At 37.6% G+C, this 13,682-nt stretch overlaps 1 protein-coding gene across 5 annotated transcripts in view; it reads left to right on the plus strand.

Annotated features, from left to right (window-relative positions):
• LOC107090032 (voltage-dependent R-type calcium channel subunit alpha-1E-like) overlaps positions 1-13,682 on the plus strand; it is an 83,792-nt gene that overhangs the window by 17,993 nt on the left and 52,117 nt on the right. For all 5 annotated transcript variants that reach the window (XM_015383173.1, XM_015383174.1, XM_015383175.1 and 2 more), the window contains 2 exons: positions 113-218; positions 1,750-1,889. In XM_015383173.1, the coding sequence (XP_015238659.1) occupies positions 113-218; positions 1,750-1,889 (246 nt within the window). The remainder of the gene's footprint in view (positions 1-112; positions 219-1,749; positions 1,890-13,682) is intronic.

Below are 13,682 nucleotides of genomic sequence, written 5' to 3' on the forward strand. Positions count from 1 at the left end.
AGTGCATCTAGTGAGCTTTACTATCTTAATGTTTTTTTTATGTTTTCCATGTTGATTTGTTCTGTTTTTGTCCTTGGGATAAAATTACTTTCCTTAACCTTTTGACCTTTACACCCTTTGAGTACATGATCCTTGCTACCATCACAGCCAACTGTGTTGTCCTGGCCTTGGAGCAGCACCTCCCTGGAGAAGATAAGACCCCTATGGCAAAAAGACTGGTAATATTTGGTTTGACTTCTGCGATGTAGATCTATGGAGGAGTTGCAAACAAATGCAAACCTGTTGAGGGTTGTTTTTAACCTAAATCTGCTGATATTAATGAGTATGTGACATGTGGACAACTAATAACCAATCAAAAGAAGTTTTTTTTGTTCATAAGAAGGGAATATTTTAGATATTTGATGACAGCACGCCCTGCTCTGACCTAAGTGGTATAAGTTTTGCAGATGCAGGAAGATAGTAAATGTTTTGTGTTGTTTTGGTCTGATTTTCTCAATAGACAATCATTCTAGGTTTAATTATCACTTAGACAGATAAGTAAATTTATGATACGATACCCTGCAGTAAGTAAGTCTTTTTTATAAAATATATGGATGTATGGAGGAATTAGTTAAAACAAGTTATTCCGACATAAAATGACATAAATTACACACAGGTATAACTCCTCAGATGTAGATTATGCACATTTATTTACTAAGTAGCCTTCTGGGAAAAGGTTGCCGTGTGACCTTAAGAGATTTAATTGGCCTTGCTCCTGACTTTTGAAGTGAGTGTGAAAAATATGTTAGATTGAATGAGCTGTTTAAGGACTTCAGGAAAAATTTTCTGTCAACCAATGAGTCTTGTAAAAAATGTAACATATCTCTCATAAATTGAAACCAACCATTTCACTCTATTTAAAAAAAGGCTTTTGCCTTTAACAAGTTACCCTTAAGAGCAGATAGCAAGATGCCAAACGATGCTTCATACAAAAGTGTAAAAACGACTCCCATAGCCGGCTCTTTCTAAGACTTTAAAGAAGATTTAGCCTGTAGATAAACATATTTTGCTTAAAACAAAAAGGGCACCCCAGGAAAAGAGCCTCATACTGATGCTGAAGCATCAAGGCAGAAGTGACATGGTTTGGGAATAGAAAAAAAGTTTTGTTTCAAACCATTATGTTGACCCTATAACATGACCTAAAGCATTTTAAGAAAACCAGAAAGAAATAGAAAAATCACGTAGTCCAAGAACACGATCCACGAGATATTTAATGACTTAAACAAGCTTTACATTCCTGACTCATCTCACAGCTAAATGTGAAGTGTGGTTCAAGGTTTTCCAAAACTGTTATATGTCCACATCATGACTATAATATCAGTTTTCTCAGCTAACGGGTCAAAGGCTATTGAGTGTTTAGATGTTTCCTCCTCATGTATTTCTTGAAGTCTTTGTTATTAACTTCATATTATCTGGTTTCTGTTTCATTAAAGTGAAGACCAAATCATTTTGATAAAGAATTGAAGCTACATAGCACCTCCAAAATAAAGCATGTCGGATTTAAATAGTAGAAGCTTTCTTTTGTTTATGAGGATAACACTTTTTTTCATGACCATTATATCGGATTTTAAAACAGCTTCAAAAAGTTTATGTTGTTTAAGTCTTAATACAGACAGTTTTACAAATTACATACCATAGCCAGTCTGGGTTACTATATTTCTATTTTGTCTGATGATGCCTCTGACCGTTGTCCTGACTTTCCTCCCACAGGAGAAGACAGAGCCCTACTTCATTGGGATATTCTGCTTTGAGGCAGGGATCAAACTGGTGGCGCTTGGTTTTGTTTTCCATAAAGGGTCCTACCTGAGGAATGGCTGGAATGTCATGGACTTTATAGTCGTTCTCAGTGGGTGAGTTACATCAACTATTTAATCACATTGAGAATTTTTTTTTAGTTTTGTATGAATGCCAAAATGTATAATATAGGAGGTCATAATAGAAACAGCTGTTGGGTCGCGACAGCCTATGGCCCCAGTGGGCCCCTAAGACAGTAAATCCCATAGTGCTTTGCGAGGAGAGCTCTCGACAAATTCTGGGATATACCTGCTCGTCTAGTTAACATGGATGATCACTACTTTTTAAGGTGCATTGTGAGAAAATTCGAGTCTCATTCAGTTAGAGGACTTACTTCAGCTCTGAGTCACACAGGACAACATTTTTCCACCTATGAAGGGTTATAAGTAAAGTGAAATAATGTCAGCGGCACTGAAAGGCTGCATTCATTGAGATTTCTTGCTTTTAATTTTCCATGGGATTTTGAGTTGAGGTTTGTGTGTTATTATTTAGCTCTCTGAGGTTACATATAACTACTATATCCCTTTGTTTTTTTGCGTCAGTCATTTATTTCTCCTGTGGTCCATTGTAACACTTATTTGGATTCTGTGTTAATCTCTAGTCAGCCTCCCCCAGTTGCCTTGTGCAGCTTTTTCCTAAAAGCTGCAGCACATTCACTTTATTAGATTCACCTTTTCACTCCTCCCTGTATCTATCTCCCTCACTCTCTTCTGGCATATATTCTTGCTCTTGTATTTCATGTTCCCTGTTACTCCCCTTTGCACTGAATGATAAGAACATTGAAAAATAGTCCAGAAGAAATTGAATAGAATAGGATAAGATAGTATTCTATCTATTTTATCCTATTCTATTCTATTTCTTAGAGTAGAGTAGAGTAGAGTAGAGTAGAGTAGAGTAGAGTAGAGTAGAGTAGAGTAGAGTAGAGTAGAGTAGAGTAGAGTAGAGTAGAATATTGTCCCTTAAAGGAAATTTGTCATGGACACAAAAGTGCATAGTGCTTAGTAGTAGCTTCAATTAGAATCAATAAATACACATAAAAAACAAATACCAGGTAAGGACGTACACATACCCTACCTACACACTAATAACACATCCAATTAAACAAAAACAAAAAAATATAAGAATAACATACAATACCTTAAACAACAAGCAGAACTCCAATTTAGTGCACACTTCCCGCTTTTCATATCTATTTAAAATTTTGATTTAATATTCTGATGAAGGTGGGTATAAAGGCGTATTTAAAGCGGTTCAGTTTGCTTTTTGATATTCTGAACCTTCTGCCTGAAAACAAAAGCTCATATTCCGTATAAAGGATGTGGGGCGGGTCCAGCAGTAAACACAGGTAGTTCTTCTTTTCAGACGCTTTTCAGTGCGACTTTGATTTGGACTGTGTGGAGAGACTGCTGATCCACGCCGTCATCCCATACCTGATGACACTCTCTATCACTGGGTCACATCCCTCATTGAATTGTGAGTCAGATGAGGGCAAATGGATGGTGAATCTTCTGAGTATTGTTCCTAAAAGTACGGGTGAAGATTCTCAGTCATCCAGGTCATAGTCATTCCAAAAGTAATAAAAAACAATGGATCTTTTTTTGTTTTGTTTTTTACTATTTTGGAAGTGGATGAAAGGTTATGTCTAAGACCACCTCCTCTGTTGAGAGATGGATTTTCCATATTAACAAAGATTGCTTCCCCCTTGCTTAAACCATCTTTCTTCGTTTGCAAGAATATGGACGTTATTGTCCTCAGACGAGTGTCCTTTAGCCTTCAGGTGTAGGTGAACGTCTAAGTCCTGTCCTGAGGAATTGGCCCTCGTGTTTTGAGCCATGTGCCTGTGAAGTGGTTGCTTGGCAATACATTTTTGTAGTGGAAGATGGAGATTAATATAGAAGAATTCCAAGAAGAAATAATTTAAGCGACTACTGAAAGCTGGGTACTGAGACTTACAGGATGAAGATACACCATATGAAAGGGCAATGGCCTCTAACAGCCTGAGCTACCATCCATGGTTAAGATCAAAGCTTAAGGTGGTTTTAGAGAGAGGTCAGTCTGTGACGAGACTTGAACTATTATTCATAGATAATCACTGCATAATTTAAGATTGATGTATTTTGCCTAGAACTTTCAATGATTTAAGTTTCTAACTATGGAAAACTGGGAAATGTACTGTAAAAGAATCCCTATTCTTACAAACTTCACAATTTGACTCTAGAAGTTTTTACCACTGTTGTAACACAGCAAAAGCATCAAATCACATGTTTGAATTTGTTGCACCTCTACAGGGTGTAGTTCACCCATAGGCGTCAATCTTGCTTTAGGATTTTAAGCCCATGTAGAAAATAGTTGCATATACATAACTGAAATAAATTTTGAAGAGGCATTATCAAGCTTTCTAATAATACTGCCACCTGTGGTCCAAACACAGAACTGCAGCACTCTTCTGCTAGTTCTTGTAGCAAATTTTTTTCCCCCACCTGACCTGGAGTTGCCATTGGCGCCTGAGTTGAGCTGGATGCCCGTCGCTTTGGAGTATCAACAAAATCCATCTTGACTATAAAGCTTTCACAGTTTGCTAGGTCGGACCGATTTAACATGGATGCGCTTCATTGATTGATTGACTTTATTTATCTCACAGTGGAGAAATATTCTCGTTACATCCATTCAATAGTAAAAAAGAAGAAAAAGGTCCCAAAAGGAACAGCTGAAGTCTCTTATTTAGCAGTATTATTATACCGGGTTATTGCACAAGGTATTAAATGGGTATTTATATAGATGGGTATTTATATATATATAGCTATTGTGCTGGGTATCAAATATAAACAAATGATTGCACAGGGTAATAAATAGTAATTGCATATTAGATATTGCACAAGTTATTGCCGTTGTTGTGTTGCATTGTAGAGTCTGATGGCAGCAGAGATGAACAACTTGCGGCGGTGCTCCTTTTTGTTATCATTGTGATATTAGCCCTACAGATGAACTAGTGCCAATTTAGCATGGTTCGGTTGTGTTGGTGTTGTGGGGTTCAGTTGTGCGTGCCATTTACACTCAGCACGGACCGATCTCGGCGCAGTCTCAAGAGGGTAGTGTAAATGGGGCTATAAAAGGTTTTATAGCCCCATTTACCTCCTGAGGAGGACCTCCTCCTCAGGAGGTGGAGGCGGCTCTGGCCCTTCTTGTACAGGGCGTCGGTGTTTTGAGTCCAGTCCAGTTTGTTGTTGACATGAACCCCAAAGTTTTTGAACTCTCCACAGTTTCTATGTCCTGCCCCTGGATGTTCATAGGGGAATTAGGTGGGTGTCTTCTCCTGAAGCCGATCACCATCTCCTGGATCTTGCTGGTGTTAAGACACAGGTAGTTCTTCCCGCACCAGTCCACAAATTTTACGATGACCGACTGCTACTGTACTCCAGCTCATTCCCTCAGAAACAAAGCCCACAAATGTTGAGTCATCAGAGAACTTCTGGAGATGGCAGCTGTCTGTGTTGTAGGTGAAGTCAGAGGTGTAGAGGATGTCACATCCGCTGAACAGCACGGAAGTTCTGACCCAAAGTAGGCTACAGGCATGTAGATGCATCGGTGCTGAACTACTGAGGAATCCGTCTGCCCAGTAGCTATGTTTTAGTCATAAATGGTCAAGTAAAAAGTCTATTTGAATGATATTTTTCCGTAAAAACTTACATAACGTCTCTTTAATGTGGAAGCATGTAAAAAGGCAATACTTGGAGGCAGACGTACAAAGAGTGGGATCAAAAACATTCATTGTGTCTGAATGTTAGTAGGTATTTTTAGAAGTATGTCAAAGAAATTCAATTGTAAAATTTTAGAAATGTTTTAAGTTATCACTAAGCAACTGATTCTTTAATTACTTTCAAATGAATTCATTTTTTAGTTTACCAGGCTGTGGCAGGTGAAGCGAAGGATTAATTTCAGACACTGATTGTCAAATTGTGTTGGAGCATTCATGCATGTGCTGCTGCTGGTGTTGAGGTTTATCAATATTTTTCATATGTGTTCTCATGCTGCAGCTGAATGAACTCTAATGCGCACACACCAACTCTCATGTTTGAGATATGCTTCTGAATTGTTGACTCAAATGTTATATAAACTCCTTTACATATTTGTTTTTCATACATGCAACATGAATCTATAAGAAAACATGACACATAGATGCTGAAAGAAGTGTGCTTGTATGGTGCAGTCAGGCTCTGGAGTCAGAGGTAGGTGGGTGGATAAGTGGATTGGCGGTTGTGTCTAAAACTCGCTCTGATTCACCCCCAGGACCTCTGTGCATTGAATGTGAAAGCAGCACCAGAGAAGGCTGGCAAAATCATAGAAAGAGCAGATGGATAAAAAAAAGGGGGCATGGAAAAGACAGAAAAAATGGGAACACAAACATGATCAGTGTTAATTTGTTCCATGTAGGACTGGCTGTTGTGAGTTAATCAGGCTCTGGTGTTTGTTGTGCACTATTCAAACATGCAGGGAGGATTGCTGTTGGCATCTTGACATCTCATTTCAATTTTGACACCCACATCTTTATTTTCTTCTGTTTCTTATTTCTCTTTCCTCCGTTCTCCCTTTCACTCTCTGTCTTACATAAAAAGAACATCAGCAGTACATTTGTTGACCAGTAAATGCCGAGCAGCTGGGTGGGTGACAGATTTGCACAGAATTTACATCATTGAGTATTCAGGAGGTTTGGAAAAAAAAATAGAGCTTTGATATTCTAAAATTTTCTCATTCGGAGTCTGTCAATGTTTGCAGTAGCAATTGCTTTGAAATGAAGGCCTGCTACTCAAGTGAAGTCAAAAACGGGTTTATTGCAACATTGCATTACAGTGTATGCAGGATTCCCAGCTTGGAATAACACAGACTCACCTCACAGACTAAACAAAAACTACAGAAACATGAAAACATTTGAGGAGAAAAATGTAGCTTAAATTAAATTTATTTTCTCTTAAATATCTTGGTTACCAAATTGTCGGAAGTTGGCAAGAGAGTCTCGCAGCAGACCTGCACTGTCAGGACCCTTCGTTGCAGCTCTGGGTCCTTACAGTGCAGCTCTGGGTCCTGACAGTGCAGCTCAGGGTCCTGAAAGTGCAGCTTGGGTTCCTGACAGTGCAGCTTTGGGTCCTGACAGTGCAGGTGTGTAGCCAGACCCCTCTCAAAGTGGGGGGCAGAACAGAAAAGGTAAGTTTCCTGGCAGTGTGATTTATTAAGCTCTTCTATAGCCTGCTAATGTGGGCCCTTAAGGCTTAGCTGGAATGACATTTATTTTGTAAATATCTGGATATTTGCAAACAATTTGATTTTTGGTAATGTTTTAGACTTGCTACATGTTTGTATTTGTTTGTTTTACGTAATCTAAAATCACATCTGTATTGCACAGCTAGAAAATAGGGTAGTGAATTTAATTCCCCTTAATTTGAATTACAAGGGTGGATTTAATTAAATTGGTTAATAAGGTTTGGTTTGTGATTTTTTATACTAGAAAGGAGTATTAATAGTCTAAACTTCAAATGAAATATAATAAAACCCCCTCACTATACAGTAATTTGCAGAAACAGCCACTTCTTTTTGCACTTTCCCTCCATGTTGTAATTCTGCTCACTCATCATGTACCTTTCACTTTTTCCAAAAGATATTCAGCTTTTATGTTAAGAACTTTAAATCTCCTGAGGACCACAACATTTATAGTAACTTGCAGGATAATTAAAGCTCTTTCCTTCCAAATTAATAAATTGCTCCACCTTTCAGGCACTGCAGGCCCACAAAAGTGTCTCTAAAAATAGAGATTTGATATGTATTATCACTTTGAGGCAATAGTGTTTTGTAGCAGTTTGATAGAGATTATAGACACTAGCTGGTAGAGGCCATTTTTTAAAATAAAATCTGATAAAACCAGACTTTGTAGGCATACTTATTGTGCTGCTATAGTAAAGATTTTCAGAAGACCTTCAAATGAAATTATGTCATACTGTAGCGGTGTAACCCTACACTGAAGATTTTAGCAAAATTTACCTGATGGGAATACATTCTACATAGAAGAACTCTGAAAACTCCTCTAAAATTTCAGAGTAAGAACCTGATGGATGATACAAAGTTACAAAAAGAAGAGGTTTTCTTGCTTTGCAATTTAGATAAGGGGAAACTAAGGGATAAATGTTCAAAAGAGTTGTAATTATTAACCGCCTTTGGAATAATCAGTAAGTCAGACTGAAAGATTGCTGCTGCTCCTGCTCCGTGCCCAGAACCTCTGGGTATTTGAAAATTTAAATAACTAGAAGAAGTTGCCTCATTTATGCTCACATAATCCTCTTGCTGCAGCCAAGTTTCTGTAAGGCAACATAAATCATTGTGATTATCACAAATCAAGTAATTACCGGTAACTAGCAGACTTTATGATGAAAGAGATCTTATGTTATATTAACCACATTTGAGTTATTTTAATTTAGATTAGTTTATCATGATTTACTCCTTTGGGAATCTTTTCTAATTTATTAGATTTTGGACGTGGGCAAGACACTGTCTAGATGGAGTAATGAGTGGGTAACACTAGAGAAGCTGTCGAGACGTGTGTTAAACAACGACTCTGATTTTTGTACATATATTTTGCCCTTTTGAGGCTTTGTGAAGGCAAATCTGTGTTTTCCAATGTTGTGTCATAAATCTAAAAAAATAATCTTCAAATTTAATAACGGAGAAGCTATTAGTCAGCTTTATATTTTTTTAATATATAAAAACAATTTATTTTCTGAGGCAGTGTTTATTTAAGAGCAACTATGAAAATTAACAAACACCTAGAAAAAAAAACACTATAATATATTATTTTACTTGTGAATCCCAAATTGTTCATTCTTGTTTGCCTTTTCTAAAACATGCTTATATCAGTCACAGCTGTCTATCCATGCTGGGTCAGATCCTGACGTTTCAAAAAGGAGGCATGCAGTCAAAACAGCAGAATAAAGTGTTAGCCTCACTGAATTTAGCTAAACCAGTTCCTGCCACCTTGGGGTGCACTGGAGGTGCGCCCTGAGCTCTCTTATACCTTGTATTGCAGAGGAGCTACTGCACATGTACAACTTTTAATTAGAGTAAATCGGCAAAGATTTTTGCGCCTTAAGGCAGAAATACGTCACTATTCCGACGATAAATGAAAGCAGCTTTACTTGTCATTAAAAATTTTAATTTTTATCTTGCACATATATGTTCATATATATCCTTTATGACGGAACAGAGGCTTTGTTGCCATCTATCAATGTATTCACATGCAGAACTGAATTACAAACAGAGCATGACTGGAGAGAGATAAGAAAAATATTTCAAATAATCAACTTTTAATTTTTGTAGTCATTAGTATATTTTAAGAATGCTTTTCTATCGAAAAGCTAAAGTTAGGATCATTATATTAACCCAAATCATGTCATTTACAGTATGACATGCCCAAACTCATCAGTGAGCTTTCTGCTGCTCACAGATCTTGAATGTTATCATTCCAGTTGTGGCTGGAATTGGCAACAGTCGACCTGATTTCCTGCCACCTGACACATTTTTTTTTTTTTTTGGTAGCACATATGCTGCCTCTTCTCTCTCTCTGTCTCAGACACACACTCAACACACATGTACTAACTCTTACTCCAGTAGCCTAGTATAAGTTAGTCAGACTTAAAAGAAAACACACATGTGTCATGGAGGCCAGCTGGGAGTAAAATCGAGGCCACTGGGCCAGTGCTGGCGGCATTCAATCCATTTCATATTAATAAAATGCTAGAAGCAAATCTGCTGGGACAAGGAGCTCAATTAAAACCCTTAATCTGAGTGAGGAGTGTGTAGCAAAAAATGACCTCAGCTGTGACAATTTACACACAATCCAATTTATATCAGTAGGATTGTTAAAATGGTCGGTTATATCCTGCGGCTAATAGACCGGCACAGGTGGATTTGATGCTTTGATTAGCAGTGAAATGGCCCCCTAATGGCTTGTGTGTTTTTGTGTGTGAATGTTGCTCTGGTTTGGAGGAAAGGTAGTGATTGTTGCCAGTGAACTCGCTGCCCTCCTGTTGATAGATTAATTCTGGTTACTCCCTCATCAGACCTAATAATATTGATTCCAGCTGTAGGTGCACACTTTCCTCTGTGAGTGTTTGTCCATGATGTGGTGTGAAGGATCCCAGGTTGTAGAGTGTGGTACTCTGTTAGAATTGTTGCTCTTTAGACAGGATGAATAATAAAACTGGGTGGGAGTTGGGAGTGAATCATTGGCCATCTGGTACAAATGAGCGACACACAGGAGTGAGACAGACACATGCATGGGTGAATTAGCTAATTGGAAAATTTAAAGTCACTGTTTCCATGTTCAGGGCATTTACACATCGCAAGGTAAAGCACATACTTCAGCAGTGCGTTTTCTTAAATCTAGAGGGGCTTAAAATAAGCTTTTCTTTCTAGTGTTTTTTTTTTGCTTCATGTGGTGTATGTGTTTGTGAATCTTGCTATTTTTTTTTATCATAGCTGATGATGTCTTATTCCAGATGTTTTCGTCTCTGATAAAGGCTTGACTCATTTCACATAACATGATATAGTATAGAGTGGACTAGACCACATTAATTTAATAAAATCCATGCCATATACACATTTTCTGTAAATTAAAAATATGCAAAAGTAAATGTATTTCAATAATTGAAATACGTTCTATGGATTGATTACACATCTTTAAGCCTTCAAGCCTTTAAAAAAGCGTGGCATTTAAGATTAGGCTATTACATGAGACCAATCAAAATTTAATGTAGTACAGAAATGAGGCCTCAGAAAGTATGTTTTATATAGACTCAAAGCTTGTTATTGTCAAAATGAAGTTTTAAGCTGAGTCAAGTCTCATTGGAATTCAAATTCTAATTTATCTGACATAATTGCATATACTTGAAAGCTCAGGTTCTACTTTCCTTCACAGAGTGCTTTAGTCCAATGCATAGTCAAAGAAGGACAGCTTTAAAGGAACAATAGTTAAGAAATTGACTGTGAAATGAAACAAAATAATTGTTTGTCAATCATTTGTTTGTTTTTAAATTGAATTTAATTGAAATGTGTGTTGCTACTTGAGGGGAGTTGCATCGGGTCAGTTGGCACTCCTAGAGTTTTTTCTGGGATAGACTTCAGGCCAGTTTCTAAATGTGGTAAAATCATCCTCAAACTCTTTATTTTGAGTTCAAACCTTCTCATCTTGTATATCCTGCATGAAATCTTTTAAAGGGACACATATTTCAAATAATTGAAGAAGCATGAGGTACGTTTCAGAAATTCTGTTGTTTGATTTGGAGCAGTTTGGTTATGATGGATGAGCCTTCTGGGTTATTTTTTTATTAGATGACTGCTCTTGCATTGACAGCATGTATTTTGACGTGTTTGCATTATTTATGAGTGAACAACAATCTGCTGGACAGCAGAAAAGCAACAAACAATATTCCTTTCTCAAACAGATTTATTCATTTGCATATTGTTATCACATTGATTCGGTTAAGTACAAGCTCATGAATGGACTAAAATAGTCTAAGTATATGGGGGATACGTTCGTATTTTAAATCTGTATCAGTGGTTTTCAATCAATTGTTCATGAATCAAGGGGCAAACTAGTATCCTGTAATTCTGTGACACCTTATATACGTACGGTGAGTTATTATTTCTATGACTAATAATTAATAAGGACCCATTTCAATGCTCACAATTCAACAGAAGCATATTAATGTTTCTGTTAATGCCTTACTTGTTTTTTTTCCCAGAATAATTCCAAAGCCATTACCTTGGAGGTGCATTATGCTAATGTTAATTCATCTGTGCATTAGTGTCTGCAATAATGTGGTGAAACAGTGAGTAGCAACATGATGCTGCTGCTGATTACTGTAGTTTTTGGTGTGCTGTTCTTCGTGTAGGTGGAGGTGTGTGGGAGAGGGCTCATTCTGTGCATGTAATGAATTTAGTCTCTCCAGAGTCGATTTGGTACAATTTCTGCAAAAGTGATTCTTGTGGAGAGCGCACAATGAGAAGATGAGCCTTTCTGTAAAGATAAAGTTGTGAGTTAAATGTGGTCAAAACAGTTGTGTCTCACAAAAGAAAACTTTGGGCAAGCGAATAAATATATGCAAAGGATTATTATGGATAGCTTTATTAGTATTTGGTACTGTTTTAGGTTTCATTCCTTTCAAGTGGAAGAAAAACAGGTGTCTGTAAAATTATATTTACTTTATGGGATCCGCACACCTGGCACAGAATCCCGGGAGGTGAACAGACTGCACAATCAGGGCAGAGGTCTGCGTCTGTAAGTAGCGCTCCGTCTCTTACCTGCAGGATCAGCTCTGCTCCTCCCTCTATCCAGGCTCCTTTTATATTGGCTTCAATCAGCCTCTGGTGACACCTGCACACAGCAGTTGCGGAGCGCAGTTGGTGCACTTCACCTCTGACTTCAGCCCAGCTTGGATTGTTAAAGTGGGAAAAGAGAAAACAAAAACAATCCAAAAATGCAAAACACAACAACAAATTAAAATAAAAGAAAAACACAATCATGTTTTCCCCTGGGAATGTAGTGTTGGTGCGTGCAACACAACCGCTGCAACACTACATTCCCCACAATGCAACGTTAGCCCGCAAAGTCGCAGCAGAGCGCACAAGCAGGCGTGGCCTGTGGGCCAGTTCTAATGGTAATTAAATATCATCCAGGGGGCTGAGGATAAATTGATTGCGATCCTGAAAGAGAAAGCGGGAGAAGCGGGGCTTTGAGCATAAATAATTTGTGGTGCCACCCTACCTACAATTTATTAATCAGTTTGTTTCTTGTCTCAGAAATGGCTTTTCAATTGTAATCTTTTGAAATCAGATTTTATAACTAAAGGAATAAATTAAAATCTTGAAATAAACTATTTTTCCACCAGCTGGTGCTTATACAAGTGTTTTAAATATCAATGAAGAAAATAAAATTAGGAAACAAATAAAGTGCCCTGAATAAAATACAACATTGGGGATTGTGATACAGAACTAGGACCCATCCTATAAACTACTGTTAGAATGAAGTCATATTCTTAAAGTATAACCGTTATCTGGAGACCCTAGCTAATAAATAATTTACACCCCTACGTCTGCTTTTTATATGGTTAATTGGCATCAGATAGCTAAAGCCTGAGATTTTGCTGAATTTTACAGAGATTATGTTAAGGCTCTGCATATTGATTCTTATTGCATAGCATAATGCATGGTGTGATCTACCATTTTTATCTCATATTGCTCTTTCTCTCTTTGTACACGTTATTGTAGCAGTTTCTCATTCTTTCCAACATATTGCAAAGGCTTGTGGACATACAACAGTTGTTTTTATAAAACTCTATGCTCTTTTATAACATTATCATGAGCTCAAATCATGTCAGTCTATATTAACCATACTTCTGAGCACTAAGTTATGACTTCGTATAAAAGGAATAGTCCTTATTTCAGTGCTTGAATCATTACTTATAAAATTTAAAAACTTGAGATCAAAATGATTTGTCAGAATATGAAGGTTCTAACTGGACACCATCTGACATTCTGAGCAACTGTTGTGGTTTTTTGGGATGATGGGTGTTTTCACCACTCAGATGTGGAGACCTAAAACAGTGGTGGAATATCTAACTACCTACTTGCATTCCAAAATCTAGAAAAGGAGTTTTTCACATCCTGTTGGGGGAAGGTATGTGACCGGCTTCCACTTACCGAAATGGTCATGCAACCTGCAGCATGTGGTCACATCACAGCAGTGTCCTTCAAAGGGTGGAACCACCATGTGGAGATACTTTACTTGCTGCATTGCAAGATATGAT

This window comes from Cyprinodon variegatus, unplaced genomic scaffold (genome assembly GCF_000732505.1).
Source record: "Cyprinodon variegatus isolate N-32 unplaced genomic scaffold, C_variegatus-1.0 Scaffold277, whole genome shotgun sequence".
Taxonomy (NCBI): Eukaryota; Metazoa; Chordata; class Actinopteri; order Cyprinodontiformes; family Cyprinodontidae; genus Cyprinodon; species Cyprinodon variegatus.